Here is a 20881-nt window from a genome sequence, read left to right on the forward strand (position 1 = left end):
AAAAATGGCATTTTTTACAAATTTCTTTTAAGTTATATATTCAATTTGAAGATGTTGGCTGCAGAGGAATGACAAATAATTTGGTAAGGCAGACTAACCCGAAAGTCTATTATTTTTTGTTTCATGAATGAAAATAAATGAGACAGATTGTTTTGTCCACTCCACTTTTTCGAAAAGATAAATATAAGTGAGTAAGGCTGATTTGCAGAAGGTGAAAATTATTATTTACTATTTTTAAGCATATTTTGCCATAAATGTTTCAAATATTATGCCTTGTATAAAATCATTCATTGATTTAGTAACATTATGTATGAGTGCATGGCATTAAAAATTACCATGAAATTTTCACGAGATTACTGCCATATTTTTAACTATAAATATGATATTTTATATATTTTTCACGAAATTCCTTAAAAATGAAAAAAAAAAAACTGGCCGTAGTTTTACTCGCCCGCTTGCCAGCCAGGCGGGCCTAGTAAGCGAATCTGGCCAATGTGCAGCTCTCTGGTCCCACTTGCCCCAAGTGATTATTTCCTTTTCCTTCACCTGAAAAAGTGGCTTGCTTCTCAACGTTTCAATGATAGTGAAGTTCTCAAGACATCAGTTCTCGACTGGCGGAGATCCCAGGTGTCAGATTTCTACGCAGAGGGTCTACGTAAGCTTGTTCCACGGTACCAAAAATACTTGGAGCGTCATGGTGACTATGTAGAAAAATAGCCAGGGTATGCACTTGTATAGTATCAAAATAAAAATTTTCTCGCTTGATATTATTCTTTGTAATAACCAATCGGCCTTTTTTTTTTTTTTTACAAGCTCCTCATATTAGTTTGTAAACTAATGTTATGTAGCTATAACTCAAAATTAGTGTTAAGAAAATTTTACATTTGTTCCAAATGAATAACTAACTAACTAACTCTTTAGCCTTCTTAAACCCGAAGGTTCGTGTCCGCAGCAACACAGGCCTTCCACCTGTCCCTATCCTGAGCAAGATCTATATACTCTTTTCTATCGTTACTGATTTCTTTTAGGTCCATCTCAACGTTGTCCCTCCATCTTCGTCTTGGCCTTCCTACAGATCTCTTACCATCAGGTTTCCCAACAACAATACTGTAAACTCTTCTTTCCTCTTCCATTCGTGCCACATGGCCTCCCCATTTCAGTCTTCTTGATTTAATTATTCTAATAATATCTGGACATGAATACAAGTTATGTAGTACTAAATTATGTAACCTTCTCCACTCACCTGTGTCCTCATCCCTTTTAGGTCCAAATAGTTTCCTAAGGATCTTATTTTCAAATACTCTCAATTTATGTTCCTTTTTCAATGTAAGAGACCAAGTTTCACATCCATGTAATACTACAGGCAAAATTACTGTTTTGTATATTTTAACTTTTAGTTTCTTAGATATTAAATGAGAAGACAAAAGTTTATGAAGAGAGAAGTAACATGCATTTCCTGAATTAAGCCTGCTTTTTATTTCCTCTTTAATATGATTTTCATTTGTTAGTATTACTCCTTGGAATTTGGAAACTGGTTCAAACGAGTTGTTATCAATAATTAGATTTTGATTATTACCTAGCACTTGGTTTCGGCCTGTAAGCATGTATTTAGTTTTCTCTTTGCTAACTTCCAAACCTATCTTTTTAGCTGTTTTGAAAAATATTTTATCATTATTGTTAATTGTATTTATATCATCCCCTAATCAGTCTACATCATCTGCATATGCTAACAACTTAGTCATATCATTTAATTTTAGTACTTCGTTAGTTTCTTTTACCTTCCTAACAGAATATTGTAAGGCAAAATTAAAGAACAATGGAGATAATGAATCTCCTTGTTTTAACCCATCATGAATTGTAAATTTGTCAGACACATTACACCCACCCAAATTTTACTTTCTGTTTCACTGGTGCATACTTTTATCATATTAACAAGCTTCTTAGGTATTCCAAATTCGACTAATATATTATATAATTTATCTTTTTTGACCGAATCATATGCTTTTTTGATATCAATGAATAGCTCATGGACATTTTGATTATATTCCCACTTTTTCTCAAGTGTCTGTCTAATGTGAAAAATTTGATCTGTAGTTGATCTGTTACGTTTAAATCCACATTGATAATCCCCTATAATTACATTAGCACAGGGAGGTCATTAGGGGGTGGGCACTGGCCCCCCGAAACATTCACGTGGCCCCGGCAAACTGTTCTGCATTTGCTGAAAATTTTACTTTCATGACAAATATTGCAAAATAGTTTTTCAGTATTTTTTTCTTTTTTTTCTTTCAGTTCTTAATTTTTTCTTTCAGTTCTTAATTTAAGTGGCACGAACCCAAAACCACATTTCTTTCTCGCTTTCCTGGTTCTAGCTATTGTGGATGTCAGTGTAGGAACCTAGAACTTTGTTGTTTCTCGAAATTTTGAGGGAGCGGTCTTTCCACCCCTAGCAGTCGCAGGTCAACAACAGGCAGGGTTGGGCGTTGAGTGTTGCCGTTGTGTCCAAACAATGTTTTGAGCTTGAGTAGATTGAAGAACACTGCAGCGGTAAACCACATATATTCAAACAGTTACAACTGGTCCCGAATCAGAGCGCAATACATGGGTGGCAGGATGCCTCATATCTCCGGGTAAGTAGTATTATTCGCACCAAATATCTATTCTACTACTGAAACAGTCTAAAACACGCAATGTGTTAAAAGTAATTATCTTCACAAACTGTACGATTTCTCGAGTCGCATATTTTTCTCGATATCCTGAAGATCGATTTTGAGAATCATCCTTAAGAAATGATGCCTCCCCGATTGCACAGTGATAGGGTTGTTACCTTGTAATCGAGGGGTCCCGGGTTCGATACATGGGTGGAGGTACACAGTGCTCCGGATCTTACTTTAAACTGTAGGTCCAGTCCCGATTAGCCTTACTGTGCATAAAGTGGACTTAAAAACACCAACTCAACTCAACTCCTTAACAAACTTTTCGAAGAATCGAAAATTTAAACAAGAACAAGTAAATACATTTTTGTAATTTTGAAGTAAATTATTATTATTGTTATTATTTTGGGTATTTTTGGTTCGTATGAATCTGCCTTACCGAGTAAGCTTATTTTGTTGAGTCAAGTACAATAACAAACCCTTGAAATAAGTCACTGGAAAGACATGTGAGGTTGCACATATATTTAAGCATCTATAAATATATAATAACCCGTGGTTCGACAGCCCTGGAAGGGCCTTGGTCTATCTCCCGACTGCCAGTCTCTCCCCTAATCCTACCTAAAATTTTAGAGGTACGCAGATCTTTAACCAGTAATAGTATGACGTGGGGTCAGCACGTTGAACCTCCAACCGTTATAGGGGATATCCGTAAAGAATAATTATATTCTTGTGGTAAGGAGTCGTTGTCATTAAAAACATAATTGATTTATTCAATCAGCCTTATTTAAAATGTAGTGCCATACTGAACTTACCAACTTAACAAAGACACATTGATTGCTAAATGAGGCATTTTCCTTGTGTTGCAGGGTAGGTTCAGTTTTTGGAGTATTGCAATGTTTTACACAGTCGGTTCGAAGAATTTTGAGAATATTGATGTCTTGTCAAAGGGACCACCCCCGAATAAATATTTGTGGATGTTTTACAGGTTTCATCATATTTAAGAAGGTAATTTTTCCGGTACAACTTTCCTCCGTACAACATGTATTTTGTCACTCAAGCTGAAGAGCCGATTAATAGGTGCAACGACCTTGGCAGAAAGAAACTCTGATTGGCACCATGTTGACAAAAGACTCAAGAAGTCCCGCAACGGACAGAACTTGAAGCACTCGGATCGTACTGTGACATACACTTTGGTTGAACACAAACGGATGCATTGGTAGGAAATGCAGTGATTTTATGGGCCGTCCCTTTCTGGGAAGTCGGGGACCTTATGAAAACACTCTTTCCCTTCATGCACACCAGGGAGCCTAAGCCAGGGCACCCCTTCCCACAAAATCTTCTCTTCATCTGGCTCTGGTTATCGGCCGCGCCGAAACGCCCTGCAGGTAGCTAGGACTTTGTGGGTTAATTACTTTATGGTTCAATATGGACATAGGCTTTGCAAATTGCAAGAGACAAAATTCTACTGTTTGTCCCTTTTCTGGCGGGAGATGAATGACAAAGATGTCGCGGTTGCTTCAGGTTCCCACACTCAACCCTTGTGCTCATAACCTGCAATGAAGGGAAAGGCCATAATAAGCCTTTGTAATGTACCAACTTTATATCCTTTTTTTGTAACTTTCCACTCGTTTTCAAGAAACATCTGCTTCATTTCGCCCTACTGTGTTGATTGGTTGACAATTGATAACTGTCAGCTAGTTCGAAGAACAGTTTGATCCAAGAAGTGGTTTCATAGTTAGCTTCTGTAAACATGAGATTCCGGTAGGATCACGGAGTGCTTGAGATCTCATTTTCATGCATTGCGAGTGAAATTTCTATTGATTTGGTTCATTTTACTTTGCTCTTCTGCCACATTTGGCTAATTGCAAAGTAAAATTTCGAGTGTGAAGCTGCCAGGTTGTTCTCCTCTCGAAGAACTTGAAGTAGGATCGACTGATCGACCAAATGTCCAACACATTGACTTTCTAAATTGGTGTCCGACTACCACACAGGAGACCGGGATTGACTCCCAAGGCAGTTGATCCCACATGTGATGAAGAATAAGTCACATTTCAATTAAGGAAGGAAACGAGGTATGTAGTCAACAATTTATAGTAGCGTTCATGCTCTAGAAATAATACGTTTCAAAATTCTGCATTTTTCTTCATTTAGCCTCCACCAGGGTTGTCAAAGGTCCATCTACCCATAACTTCTATGGGTTTTATTGGGTTCCATTGCAGGACCGGAACCTTTCTTCTCTCACAACTTAAATTCGGTCCTAATAGTGTATTGATCCATTAAAAAAGGTTACTCGATCGTATTTAAATTGATCCGGAAAAAAATCCTGCACCAAATTTTAATTGATCCTGGAAAAAAAGGTTCTTGGACAGTGTTTAAATTCAGCTGCAAAACAAGGTTCCTGGACTGTATTTAAATTTTACCTAAAAAAGAGTTCCTGGACCGTACTTAAACTCATACGGAAAAAAGGTTCCTGGGCCGAATTGAGGCCTAGAACCCATTTACACTTGCTGATTTCTCTCCCGGATGTGAAATGAATTTATTTACAATACCTGGACCATTAACAACCCTGGGATTGTTAAAGATTTAGGGAACGCATACATTCTATTTTTTCTATAGGATTCCGTTATAGGACCGGAACCTTTTGTCTCGCACAATCTAAATTCGTAGCAAGTTGCGAATTGTTTCATTTCAATACGGAACTTTGACCCTATTTAAACTGATCCGGAAAGAAATGTTCGTTGACAGTATTTCAATTCTTCAGGAAATAAGGTTCCTGGACCGAAATTAAATTCATCTGGAAAAAAATTCATGGACCAAATTGAAAACGTTACAGATGAAGAGGTTCCTTACGGTCCAGAATCCGTTTACGCTTGCTAATTTTCTTTCCTGGATGGGAATTGAATTTATTTAAAATTCCTGGACCTTTAACAACCCTGGCCTCCACCCCCAAATGCAGACGCTGTAGCTGCTGCTTAGGTGGGAAATTTGACTAGACATACAAATAAAATTAATCCAAAGTTATATAGCGAATAGTAGTTACTTCCATAATAATATCATGAGATACGGAGAGCCAAATTACTTATCAAGCATTTTCTGTTATTTACCTATCCTAGTGGGAGCGAAAATCTTTTGCCTTTGCTGGTGAACTCGGTTCCTGCAAATTCAAGACGGCTTTTTCTAATTTTCATTTCTATTTGGGCCGACAACTCCGTGGTGGAGTTGTTAGCAAGTTACGCTATGAAGCAGAGTGTCCCGTGTTCGAATCCCGGCCTGAGAATGTGTCTTCTTTGTGATGGTCCTTTTATTAAGTTAATCTTAACTCATTCTCATTTTCACGATAAGCCAAAAAGTGTCAGAAAAGTGAAGTAAAATGAACCAAGTCAATCAATAATTTCTATTTCGTTATTTTACGCTGCTTATCTACCTCTTGTATTAAATGCGACGATGAGACTGAATGATGATCCGAAGGAATAGCGATGCGAGACATGATGCAACCACACCTGTTCAAGGTCCGAACCTTGGACCTCTGGTTTCGTAGTGCGTCATGCTCATGCATCGAGAGTGGAATCCTTTGAATGAAAAACTATAAAAGTAGGGTGAAAGAAAACAACATTGTACTGTGCAAAAAAGCCATGTTTAGGTCCTGTAATGAAAACTACAGTTATTCAGTAAAATTAATTTTGAAGGACAAAGCCTCCGAAGTGTTTTTCCATTCGGTGACGCGTGGTCATCACATCGAGCCCCATCTAGTTTGAGAGTGGAATTCGCTTACATATTGATTTCAAGTAGCTTCTCAATTGTCCTCACGATGTTAGGTAATCACAGAAATGTTGGAGTTTCTTCCAGGGATCGAACCTTGAAAGACTAGAGCGCAATAATTTGAGCGTTCGGGAATTTTGTTGTGTCTATTGCCATCATATATTCAGTTTTGCACGCGCAAAGAGGATTACTTTTAAGAAACTAGATGTGTGCATAAAATTTCATATATATTGTCATCATTCTCCAATGTGTACAGTACAACGCCACAAAAAGACTATTGCATGTCCCATAGAATAGTGGTTAAGGATGTCGACTTGCACTAAAGGCCGCCGGATTCGATTCTGGTATAAACAATATACATGGGATTCCTATCTTGAACTCATTACACAAACATTTCATTTTCGCACCATTGTCATACTTGTACGTACACCTGATAGCAGCACCCTTTTATATCTAAACCCACGGAAGAGGGTTTTCTCTACTTCTCAATTTTCTTCGAGCAAATTTACAAATCTAAGGAGTAAGGACTAATGACATTGTTCTTGGTGTCTCAAAAATCTGACATAAGAGAAAATACATGGATTTTTAAAGATTGTCTAGATGCCATTAAGTTAATAAGTTCATTCTGCATTTAGATTCCCGAATAATGGCCATGGATTTCGCGAGTCTATATCCTTAAATTTTTCGGGGCTACAGGAGAAAATAATGTTCTCTTCCAACAAGATTATATATATACAGTACATATACTTATGGGCCTGTATGGCATATTAATAGTTTGTTAGTTTTCAATAGTTTGATAGAAAAAAAATCTTAAGTTTTGCCCCCCCCCCCCCGAACTGATCAAACTAGCTACGTCCCTGCATTAGCATATGGGGTTAGTCTTGTTAAAAGAATGTTAGATAAAATTTTATATGTTGTTGAGAGTAGAGAAATTCCATGGCAATTATTGCAGTTCATTTTATCACCTTTTTTAAACACAGGAACCATTACGGATTCTTTCCACTGTTAAGGTATTTCTTCTTAATTCCGTATTAAACAAATTAATTGATGAATTTGATATATTAACGAATTCCCATCATACTTAATTAACTCGACTGGTATTAAAACAATACCAGGCACTTTGTTATTCTTTAGCCTTTTAATATCATCTTTAACTTCAGTCAAGAACTAAAAGTTCTGCTGTGTGTACTTCATTTACTTCTGATTTATCTCCTACATGAACATTTAAAAGGTCATTAAAATATCGCCTGGGTCAGCCAAAAAAATTGTCGTTTTTATCTTCTATCAAGCTTACTTTAGGTTGCCACCCATTTCTAAATTTATTTACAACTTTATATAAATCTCTGATATTTTTATTTTTGCTGTTCGTTTCAATTTCGTTAATTTTACTTTTGTAAATAAATATAAATAAATATTACTTATGTTCTAAACATGTCAGTGTTTTAATCAACAGTAAACTTGTTTTGAATTAATAAAACACAAGAAAACTTGTTTTGTTTCATGAGGAATCTTAGGAATCTTGTTATCACGAAATTAAGGACTCTTTGTAGTTGTACAGTTTGGTCGAGAAGTAATTAGGCACTGAAAATTTGCTGTAGTTTCTGCAATGTCAATGAAACTTTCTGAACACATGCATTGTGGAGCAGGGTTATGTGCATACGAATTTCATAATATAATGATGTTTTGTTATATTTTCAGTAAGATGACTAACCACTTGACTGCCGAAGAGCAAGTGCAGATTGCAGAATACTACAAGACCTGGAATTCAGTGATTGCTATGCAGAAGTTGTGGCGTGCAGTGAAGGGTAGAAATGCAAATATCCGGCCAGAGACAAGAACTTTCTTATGGCCACAGGCTCTGTTGCACAGCAATTACTGAATTCCATGCCTCGTAGCTTGCCACAATCTAAGCTTGCCCCTGAGCAGTCAAGTGGTTCGTCATCTGTCTGAAAAGATAAGAAAACATCATCGTATTGTGAAATTTGTATGCACATATGTAATCCTATTCCAGAATATATATGTATGGAAAGTTTTATTCATATTGCTTAAATATTACAAAAACTACAGAAAATTTCCAATGCCTAGTTCCTTCTCACCCACCCTGTAGTTCTATCATCCATATGTTGAAATGCTTATTAATGTTATTTGGAAATCTCTCATGTAGGCTATTTGGCACAGATTACATCATCGTAGCATTTCAACCTGTGGAACTTGGGATCAAACCATTAGGGTTGTAGTTCACCCTTGAGCTACAAATGCTGCAATGGCCCTAAAGGACCAGATGTGAGGTACTAAACTAATATGCAAGTAAATGACATGATTGATGTTTGAAACACACAACACTTCTGACTGAGAATGGTGGCATTACGGATAAGGGATGACTTACCCGGTCGATACGAGTAGCTCTGTCTTAGCAGTGGTACTTCCTCGATGAACCACAATCAAAAGATCCCCCTGCTCCTAGATTACTATGTTTTGTACCTCTCACTGCGACCTTGGCTTACCTGGCTCAAAGAGAGCCACACAGATTCCCGTGTTAAAAAACCACCTTCCCCAACAAAATCTAGGAGCATGATCTGACACTTTTAGACAAGATTCTACCTGTACCAACGGGATATGCTATGTCATTTCCACTCGTTTCCCACAGTGTCTACACCATACATTTTATTCTAAATGCAAGAAAATACATTGACATTACAATCTGTGTATTGTATCTTAATATGAAGAAGGAAAGGTTGTTATTGTTTGGTAGTTATATTGGAGGGTTTATTATTATTATTATTATTTCCATGTTCAATACAATATTATTTCATGCTCAATTTGTTCTGACTGGCTGGTGTCGAATTATTCAGTCCCATTATGAATGTTACCAAATAATGTCAGTCTATCAGTCACTTTGCTGTATGTTACCTGTTTTACAAACATAAAATAAAGAGTACAAAAATGTGCTCAGTTTGAAACCCTGAACAGGATCTCCTCCACCTGGAATGAATTGTCATCACATTTGAATGTAAAGAGGCACATTTCTGATAATTAGGTGAGATATCAGTAAAGATATATTGCACAATACTGGGGGATTCTGTATGTCACACCATTTCTTCGGTCTGTTGTGAAAAATGGTTCAGAACTGTGGCCATGCATGGCTCATGCATTATTTTGCTGGGGGTTCACTGAAGTCTTGACAAATTTCTGCGAAAGAGGGAGAGAGACAGAGAGAGGGGCACCCTCCCCTCTGTCCCCCACCCATCCCAGTTCCTCCCTCTACTTTCTCTTTTCTCTTTCACAGAGTGAAGATAGAGAAAGAAGAGGAGAAACCAGAGAATGAGAGATTGTCCCTCTCTCATTTTGAAGAGCGAGAGAGAAATGTCCCCATCTTCTTCTTCCGGATGGGTGGTGTGACTGTTTCATTCTCTCCCATATCTCTCTCTCTCTTCTTTCTCTCTCTTTTTGAATGAGAGAAAAGGAATCTTACCCCCAACCGTGCCACCCCTGTTTTTCAAAGGGGGAACAATTTTCCTCCCCTTAATTTTTTTCCTTTCTTCCTAAGAAAGGAAAAGAAAGGAAACCATCCTCCTCCATAAGAGAGAGAGGCGGAAGGTTTCTCTTTTCTTTCTCCATGAAAGAAGGGGGTACATTAGGGGTGGGCTGAGAGAGAGAGAGAGAGAGAGAGAGAGAGAGAGAGAGAGAGAGAGAGAGAGAGAGTGAGAGTGAGTGGAGGGAAGGTGAGGAGCTCTTTTCTCTCAAAAAGGGGGAGAACTGGAATCACTTCTCTACTCTCTGTCTCTCTTTCTTTCTTTCTCTCTTCGTGCGAGAAAAGAGAGAGAAAGAGAAAGAGAGGGGGTTCTCTCTCTCCTTCTTTTCTTCTCTTTTCTTCAATTCGTTTTTCTTTCTTCCTCTCTCTCCCTCTCTTTGGGGCCACTACGACCACCTTTATTCTTTATCTTTTGAGAGAGAGAGAAAGAAAGGGGGATGGAGAAAATCTCTCTCTCTCTCTCTCCACAAATTTTCAAAAGGTTAAGTTGGGGGGGGGGGGTTAAAAGGTTTGTCCAGATTTTTTTCATCTGGGAGTATGTTTCACAGCAGGGGTGTGTGAATAAATTTAAGGTAATAAAAGGTAAGATCACGCACATTCTATTTTTGATAACTGCCATAAATGCAAAGCTTTAGAGTTGCAATTTTTATAGTTGCAAAATAACTTGAAGGATTGGTCTCGCATTGTATTTGAGAAAAATTGGTCATCATGTAAGTGATAGTAGATGACAGACTGGTTTAAAATGTTTTGCAAGAACTTTAAATTAAAAAGCTAGTAACCTGTTTGAATGTGTAGTTAGAAACTGTCACTGACTGAATTTTGTAAACACTGGGAGTTTTACTCCTTGAGCGTTCTGAGGTTTGCTCATTGTTTACAAAAGAGAACATTTCCGAGAGCTGGCGTTGTAATCAAACAGAATGGATACATTCAGTAAGTAGAATGTTCAGTGAATTCTATGAGATTTCCAATGAATTTTCTTACTGTATTATTAGCATTTTACCAACTAGGACGAAGTTTACAAACAATGATGTCAGTGGCAGCTTGTAATCACACATTCGCGATTACCTGAAAAACAGCTCATTTGCAGACCCATGTTTACTGAGACTTTTTTGCTTCTGTTATTGTGTACTTTCTTTCAACTATGTCAGTTTACGTTATTACGTATGAGACACCATGTATATGCATTTTTATAAACACTGCAGTAACTGTATTCTCATTCGAGTACATAACATATATATATACACACACACAGGGTGGGCACAAAGTTGCTTTCCCCAATAAATGAAGAAATCAAATAAAAGAACCTGGCTGACTTGACAATCTTTATTGTACTTCAAAGTGTCGTTTGTACTTCAAATACTGTTCAAACTGTCACCATGTTCAATGCACAACAGAATACCTCTTCAGCACTGATTTGCAAATATCATGACACAATTGAGGATTGTCATGCAATCTCTTGAATGATTATTCGATTAGCTGTTGCAAGTGAACCAAATTGTGTGGTTTATCGGAAAACACTTCGTCTTTGACAATACCCCAAATGGAGAAGTCACATTTGTGTGAGGTCACATGAACATGGTGGCCAGTCTGTTGTACCATGATGATTATCCCATTCATCTAAATGTTGATCCAAGAACTCCCTCACAATGAAACTAAAATGAGTTTGTGCCCCATCGTGTTGCCATGTGAATGGAATGTTTTCGTAACAAGGGTTATTGACAAGTTCTGGAATCACAACATCCTGCAACATGTGAAGATATGTGTCACCGGTTACAGTTCCTTTAAAAGGGAATTGTCCTATGACACCACCACTCCAAATACCACCCCAAACAGTGACACTTTAATTTAACTCTTTCGTCATAATTTCCTGTGAATTGGTATAACTCCAATAAACACAATTGTGACTATTTACACGACCATTCATCTTGAATGAGGCCTCATCTGCCTACAAAATTTGTTTCCAGAAGTCTCTGTGAGCTTCATTCCGAATGAGACACCACTCACAGAACTCAACACGTTGGTCCGGATCACATTCGTGTAACGTGTGCAGAAGCTTTGGCCGGTAAGGTTTCATCTTCAAATCATTTAACATGTTCCTTACAGAGGTATGTGACATTCCCAGGTCCCCTGCATGCCTTGTGGTAGACTTCTTCGAGCTGGATACACAACTCTTAGCAACATGTGCAGTATTTTCTTCAGTTCGTACATTTCGCGTACCTGTAGCCTCGAATCGTTGGTTCAGGTTTCTCATGGCTTGACGTGATGGTGGTTCCACACCTGGAAATCTTCTCCTGAATTCTGCTGTCTCCACATTTGTGTTTTTGTTGTGTTTCCACCAAGCTTGTAGCACGAAAACACGTTCCTTTGGTAATTTGCGATTCATCTCAAGACCTGAAACAGTGATGGCAGGAGTAGGGGGGAGGGGAGTGAGAGACAGAGAGAGAGAGAGAGATAAATTTGTGGAGGGGCAGAAAAGTGTGTTAATCCTCTAAATATTACGTGGAAAATGCATTGAATTATCATTTTTTCTTGTCCGTATGGGAGTAGTAAGGGGACAGAACTGTCAACAGATGGAGGGAATGGGAGCAGGTGGCGCCGTCTGATAGTTGTCGGACATCGTAGTAAGGCATTTTGTTGGATAAACTGAAGGAAAATGGAAACAAATAGGCTCCATTGATACATACGATTTTGGTCGAATATCGCCACCCATCAAAGTATCTCACTACAACATGCGACAGAAATTGCATACATGGCACTTGTATGGAAATTATTTTTGTTGGATGTTTTCGGACTGCAACATCCAACAAAAATCGCATGCATAAACAAGAAGAGCTTTAGACTGTATATATGCTGCTGGAATTTTATTACTCTTCTGGCTCACTTCACCTTATTTAATGTAGCAATGCTTACGAAGGTTTTCTTTCAAGATCCTGACGTATTACTAGTTTCTCACAAGTTAACATACTTTTACAATGAAACTGCACTATTCTTAGATATCAAGAGGAATCCAACAAAACGGGATATATATTGAATACTATCACGAAAAAGTGAAACACAAATCTGCATTGGTGAACGTTATAAAAATTGGCAAGTGCATGCTCCCAACCTCAAATTTACTGCAACACTAGTATTGCAATGAAATTAATGCCACTCTCTGTCCTGTCTGTTTAAACTCGTGAGATATGGTCATTAGTATCTCACTGAGTGAAGTTAATGTCGGATATTATGAAATAAAATACTAATAGAAAATATGTAAATAGTTTATTATCATATTTACTCGAATCATTCAATCATAAAAGCAAATCACTTTCTTCAAGAATTGACTTTTCTCTATCAGCCCTGCTAAATTTTCACTTTCCATCTACTGATTTATAAAAGAGGTGGCCAGAAAGTAGTTTCCAATTAGTAGGGACATGGATTTTTCGCAAACACGAAAAACTGTGAAAAGTGGTAATTGCTGCGAAGTTGTGTTTATGAATGTGCAGTGATGACACATTTTTTGCCTGTTCGAAATATCGAAATAATGCGAATTTAGCATAAAATGTGAATTGTTCATGTTTTTAGCAGGTTTTTTTTTTTTAAAAAAAATGTCCTAAAACAACGAAAAATTCCATGAAATCCAAAATTCTTGTCTTTTCTAATCTTAGCCATGTTTGTATACATAGAATGTGCAAGTTTTCCAACAGTTTATTCAAGAGTAAACTATAATGCTTGTTATACATGGAATAATTCCGACAGTCAAATTAAATCATGTATTTCCCACATTTTTTTCAACTTCTATCAAAACCATTTGCATCACAGAGCAAAGTGACAGGGTTCTAACAGGAGATTGAGTGCTTATCTACCGTCACACGGTAGCCACATCTTCAGTATTGTCGTGCGAGATGTGTTTTGGATTACCAAGCTAAGTGTGCACCATCGGCATTTGTCAAGCAAGAAATAATGGAGCTCAGTCATTAGAGCATCTGACTACCATATGAGAGACCCGGGGTCGATCCCCTGGAGGGGAGAACCGAGATCTTTTCCACCTGGAGGAAACTTTGAGGGATAAAGGTAGCCAGGAGTGTGGTGCCAATCACAGCATCCCCACTTACAGCCATGATCAAGAAAGTGTAGTTCCCTAACTCAACACCCCTATACACCTTCCTGGCAAAGTGCAGGAGAGGACTTTGCTTTTACTTCCTCAAAAATTTGTTCCAACATATCAAACTGTCACGAAAATACGTAGACCATGTGACCTACAATTTAAAATAATAGTTTAAAAGCACATTAGAGTATTAAGTTTCGGTATATTTGGCAGAAAAATGTTCTAAAACAAAAATGTGAATTTTGGGAAACGTTACACTAACAAATCAAAATAATAATAATAATAATGCCAATTTTTGGTGCCATAATATATCGGTATCTGTCACATGAGATTGATTGATTTAAATTTTTTGGGTGCTCCGCCACTTATGATCATTTTGCACCCTTCAGTATATACAGGGAAAAAATCCATTATCTAAAACCCTTACCTTAAAATTAAAAAGGGGGTATGGAAAATAACTTTCAAGATATCAAACTCTCACAAAGAGGCGTAGGCCATGTGACTTACAATTTGAAACAGTAGTTAAAAAACACCATGAAGGTATAATTTCAGATATTAGCCAGAAAATGCGCTAAAATGCTAATGTAAATTTTGGAAAAAATAACACCAAATAGTAAAAAATAAAAAAATACATCAATTTGAAAAAAAATAATCAAGGTCCCTACCGATTAGGCATAAATAAAACAAGAATATCAGTAGTAATTTATTGCATTAGTAGCAGTGAGAGTTCTAACCTAATTTTCGTCATAATCACCACCGTTCTGGCATTTGTCGTAGCATGGCACTAAAGTTTGTATGCCCATTGCGTATGTGTCTGACAGCAAAGACTGGAACTATGTCTACCGCAGTGTAGCTGTCAAATCCTTGTCCTGCCAGAAACCTGTTCAGTTGAACAAAGAGATGAAAGTCTGTACATGCAAGAGCAGGGCTGTACAGGGAGTGGTCCAAGATCTCTCACCTGAAGTGATGCAAAGGGCCCACGTGTACTCAGCTGTATGGGATTGTGCACATTCGATTGGCCTTCCGTGAATTGTCTGGACCATAGTCTGACCATACTTCACGACATCCGGTCTGCACACCTCACACGATTGCTGGTGACTCTGTGCCAAATTCTGAGCATGCAAAAATCTGATTACTACACATAGGCTACATTGCAGTCAGTGGGAGACTTTATGAGAGCTGCAATCTTTAACCTAAAACTGTCCTAAAATGGCTGCATTGCAACTTTGCCAGTTTACAGCTACATGCCACTTATTCCTGCCTGCGTGTGTGTGTGTGTGTGTGTGTCGCTCTCAGACCACTAGTGCTGCGTATAGGCACCATTGGAGGATTTTTCAGGACGTCTCTCGTATATAAATTTTCAGATGTTATTAACACTGTGTTCCTGTTTTAAATGTGTGGTTAGCTAAATCAGGTACCTATGCAATGCAATTCTATAAATTCCTTACGTTAAATTTCTAATATCTACATACCCTTTTCGTCAGCAATAATGGTATAATTGCATGTTGTGAGTTTCACAGTACTTCACTTGGATATACTGATACTGAAGCAGATATCCCATTGATAATGTAAGGAAATATGACACTTTCTTTTGTACAATTCAATTGTTTCACTTATATGCAAGAGCTAATTGTTTGCTTTACAGAGAAGAGAGAAGTAGCTTTATGCATCGAAAAATGAGTCTGCACTCATTGTTCTTGCAAGCAGAAGGTTCCAAACCTCAGTGGAAATATCAACATATAATACCGAGAATGTATAAGGAGACTGATAAATTACAAATTGTATGTCTTAATCAATCACTCTTCACTCTTATCTCATTTAGTTGTAACTTTAAAAATATGATAAAATTCCGTAATTCTTCCCTAGCTTGTGAATTGTAATAATTTTCCAAATTCACTATTATGCTGTTTGATTTCAAATCATAGAGAATAGAAGATAATATTGGTACTTAACAAATCCATACCTGGATCTGTATGAGTTTATTATTTCCATTTGCAAAAACATCGATTTAGTTTAGTTTGTAATTGTCAGGGGAAAATGTAAATGTCCTGGAAAACCTGGTAAAGTCAGGAAATTTCATTTCTGCTTGTTTGTAGCCACCCTGCTGAAACTTGTTGTTGAATTAATGATAGATGGCGCTGTAATCGCAAAAAGTAAGATTTTGCATAATTCTGGAGAAATACACTGCCCTCTTCGTCAGGTTTGTAGCACATTATGCCGTGTCTGTTTGACCAGGAAACAAGGTGTAATGGTTTGTAAGATAAAACATGCGGTCTTGAAACATGCTCGGCAATCTGATAGAAACGAGGTTAACCAATTATAAAACTGTAAAACGTTGAAAGAAGGGAATGTAGAGGAAAGATGAGTAAAGATGTTAAACAAAATGGAAGAACATAAAAACAAATAGGCTTTAATGTAACGAAAGAAATGACACGAGCGTTCATGATGATATAGGAGTTCCAAGGTGGAGGGATGACGTAATAATTCAGGAGTAGTGGGGGAAAGGAGTGGGGAGGGAAGAAGCAAATGGGCGGGGCTAGTACCAGCCATCAGCAGCGCATCAGGAGCACAACATTAGCATAAGTAAGATTGTTTATTTTCACATGATCAAAGGTTTTGCCAGAGCTTTGAAATCTTGAACCTTTTACAGTTTTATAAGTGGTTAACAACATTTTGAACAGATTGCCGAGCATGTTTCAAGACCGCATGTTTTCTCCTAAAGACCATTTCACCTTGATTTCTAGTCAAACAGACACGGCATAATGTGCCACGAAGCCTGAAAAAAAAAAACAGGACGGAAGTAGTGTTTTTCTTCCTGGACTCCATTAGTGGTTATAATGCAGGCTATAATGGTGCAAGAGAAATTTGAAATGGTGTAGATTTATGGAGAAAGTGGCAGGAATATCAATGATGCTGTGATTCTTTATGCTCAACGTTTTCCAGACCGGGTGTGATCGCACGCTCCTTTTCACAGAGTTGTTCAACAGTTCTTCACAGAGGGAAATGTACAACCAAAAAAGAAAAAAGGAATCGGCGAAGAACAATTGGCGGAGAAAATAATGAAATTGTGGTATTAGCTGTAGTGGCTCATAACCCCCACGTTAGTACTCTACAAATAAGTCGTGAATCGGGAATTTTGCAGACTACTGTGTGCCAAATACTGAAGCGTAGAAAATATCATCCGTTTCATGTTTCGTTGCATCAAGAACTTCATGGCGATGATTTTCAGAACCGAGTAACAATCTGTCAATGGGTGCTTCAGCAAATACAAGGAGACCCCAATTTCTTTACTCGAGTTTTGTTCTCTGACGAGTCGACTTTTACAAACCATGGTACGATCAATTGACACAACATGTGTCGTAAACATGCATAGGTTACGCCAAGTTGAACATCAGCGCCCGTGGAATAATTGGCGATAAACTTATTGGTCCATATTTTATTGATGGGAACTTAAATGGTGAGAAATATCGAAACTTCTTGCAGAACGAACTTCCAGTATTGCTTGCAGACCTTCCCTTAGACATGCGACAAACAATGTGGTTGCAGCATGACGGTTGTCCAGCACATTATTCCGTTGCAGCACGGGAAGTATTAGATCGCGTGTACAACCATCGGTGGATTGGAAGAGGTGGTCCAGTGTCTTGGCCTGCAAGATCGCCAGATCTTACTTCACCTGACTTTTGTTTGTGGGTCTACGTGAAGAGTGAAGTTTATCATGAACTGCCAACAATGTGTGAGAACATGATTGAGCGAATCACCAATGCATGTTGAAAGATTACACCGGGCACGCTTCTCAGTTGTGTCCAATCATTCCAAGTGCAGATAAATCAGTGTATCGAAGTGGGTGGTGACATTTTCAAGCACTTATTGTAAAATGATTATTACAAACAAGCACCCCAATGGTGAAAGGTGAGGATACTCACCTAAAACAAGCACCCCGATGGTGAGAGGCAAGGGGACTCACCTAAAACAAGCACTCTGATGGTGAAAAGTGAGGGGATTCACCTAAAACAAGCACCCCGATGGTGAGAGGCAAGGGGACTCACCTAAAACAAGCACCCCGAATGGTGAGCGGTGAGGGGACTCACCTAAAACAAGCACCCCGATGGTGAGAGGCAAGGGGACTCACCTAAAACAAGCAATCCGATGGTGACAGGCAAAAGGACTCACCTCACAAAAGTACTCCGAAGGGAATAAAATACTGCTACGTCCAAGTCGTTGTTCCTGGGCTATGCTAAATGCAGTTTCTTCTCAAAATTCAACATGCCCCATGTCATTTTGTAATGAAAGTGCATTTTTTACCATTTCTGCAATAATTTCACTTTTGCGATTACAGCTCCATCTATCACAAAACCAAAAAAAAGTTTCAGACAAAACCTACGTGGGGTGGGGTGGAGTTTGGCATCTTTTTATGAGCTTCTTCGAGACGAACAAATTTCTTTAAGAACTTTTTTTTGATCAGATGTGTACTTTTCGAGATATTCTGTTGTGTCAAGCTAAAAAACTCACCTTTTATATATAGTATATATCAGGGTGGTAACAGACCTGGAAAGTCAGAGAATTACAGAGGTCAAAAAAAGTCAGGGAAGTTTGTCTTGATTGACAAATATTTCTTTTTTGAATTGTAGATGTTACTCGAATGCAATGAACCTGCCAGACATTTGATTTTGAAGAAGTTGTAATAAGCACTGCATTTAAATGGGAAATCATCTTGCCAGCCTTTGGCGTAAACATTTAGGTCTCTATTATGCATTGGACACAAACACGGTGCCAGAAACAAGTGATGTAAGGTGGGGGAGGAGAAATTTCCAGTGAGGCAGACACATTTGATGAAGCCGGCCTTTGCGGTGGACTGGTTAGCACATCACGGTATGACGCCGGTGGTCCTGAGTTCGAATCCTGGCCTAGGCATGGATGTTTCTGAGTGTCCATTCATCATATCACCCATCCCCATCTTTGCATCCATCGTCTACTGTTATTGAATTTAACAGGCTAAATCTTTATACGAGGACAGTCCAGAAAGTAAGTTCCATTTAGCTATAAATTAAAACACAATCTTAGGTAATAATTGACATTTTTTTGTCTTAATTATAGTGACCCATAGATTACTTTTCGACATATTCACCACCATTCTTCTGGTATTTGTGTTAGTGTGGCACAATATTTTGTATGCCCATGTCATCAGCCTGCCTCCAAAAAGTGGACCTATCTGTACACTGTCTAAACGTGTCCTGCCAAACTGCTTCAGCTGAAGGAAGAGGTGAAAGTCATAGTGCGTGATGTCTGGGCTGCCACTTAAAATGATGCAAAAGAGCTCACTCGCAATCAGGTGTGTTTTGGGTCTTGCATGATGGATCTGCCTTCCATGAATTGTGAGGAAGGTAAGGAGAAATTTCCACTGAGGTAGACACGTTTGAAGCCAACCTCTGTGGTGGAGTGGTTAGCACATCGTGCTACAATACCAGGGGTCCCGGTTTCGAATCCCAACCTGAGCATGGATGTTTGTGGGTGCCCATTCATCAATTTCATCATATCGTCACTCATCCCCATCTTCACAAAATAGCCAAAAGTGGCACAGAAAGCGAAGTAAAATAAAGCAAATCAATCAATCAATTAACCAAGCTAACTCCTGGCACAGGACTCATCTTTATATGGCATTAACCTGCTGTTGCCACTTTTACCTATGAAGAAACTTGCGGTTAAACAGCCAATTAATCCCACCGCTACCCCCCTCTCTTTGAGAAACAATCGGAAACCTTAGAATCCCTTCTCCCTGCTGTGGCCAGTAGGAAAACAGGATTTTGCAAAAATAACCGTTCTGCGCTGTGAATACAGCCAGGAAATAGCTTGGCCCTGGAATAACACTGTTCTTAAATTCACTCCCTTCACAACCATGTGACTGCACCACATTACAGACACATACCACCTCTTCCTATTTGTATGTGCGCATCATGCTCCAACCACTAGCGCAGCGTTCCAACGATATCAGATACTTTCTGGACACTGTTATTAACCGCATTTCCCTATCTTATCCTGTCAGCTTAGCAAAATCAGATGCATGTGCTGGGGTTCAGTTTTTATTATACATATACAGTATATTATATACTCGCGTACTTTCGATGTGGCCTTGGGCCACGTCTTGTACGCTCACATGCGTGACCTTCAGCCACGTTGTGGGCGCAATCATATTATAGATGGGGTAAAATATCTGCATGTTTTATTGGATGAAGAGGGGACAAGTGAATAAGTTCGCTGATTTGAAAAGTTTAAAATGTAACTTTATGTGTGTATGGTCTCTAATAAGGTACAAATATTCAGAATATTATTGTATATTTTCTTAATAATAAACTGAGTACGTAATAACCGTTTCAAGATAATTAGTTTGATATCTTGCATAAACGAATTCAATAGCGACACTAAATTGGAAATGCAATATTTACGTCTTTTGTCATTTTCAAATTTTTAAACGTAATTAGAAAATATTTATTTTTCGTCATTTCCCTAAAATTCCTACCTTGCCTCTGACGCTTGTATTTTAAAGTACGAAAAGTCTAGCATAATTCACTAAAGCCCCTATCACACGGAACTGGATTTCTAGTTGGAATGTTCTAGTTGACGCTGGACTGGCTACCCATTTGCTAGTTTTCGCCTCACACGGTACTTGTTATACCATACTTGTCGATAGTCTTTCGTTCCCATAATGGCGGCCGCGCGAGATGTAAACAACGTATCACTTCACACTTTTAAAATACCATAACTATTCAACCGAGAGGAATATCGCATCGTATTAACTGGTTTTAGGTAGAGAAGAACGGCGCTGATAAAATACATACTTTACAACGTTTACTA

The 20881-nt window shown here is 38.3% G+C and overlaps 1 protein-coding gene across 1 annotated transcript in view; it reads left to right on the forward strand.

The window, feature by feature from the left end:
* LOC146005505 (uncharacterized) overlaps nt 1-17803 on the forward strand; it is a 106092-nt gene extending 88289 nt beyond the window's left edge. Inside the window, exon 4 of the mRNA XM_083144750.1 lies at nt 17406-17803. Within this exon, the coding sequence (XP_083000876.1) occupies nt 17406-17803 (398 nt within the window). The remainder of the gene's footprint in view (nt 1-17405) is intronic.
* Nucleotides 17804-20881: the final 3078 nt, after the last annotated feature.

The sequence above is a fragment of the Lepisma saccharinum genome, chromosome 23, assembly GCF_977018435.1.
Source record: "Lepisma saccharinum chromosome 23, izLepSacc3.1, whole genome shotgun sequence".
In the NCBI taxonomy this organism is placed as follows: Eukaryota; Metazoa; Arthropoda; class Insecta; order Zygentoma; family Lepismatidae; genus Lepisma; species Lepisma saccharinum.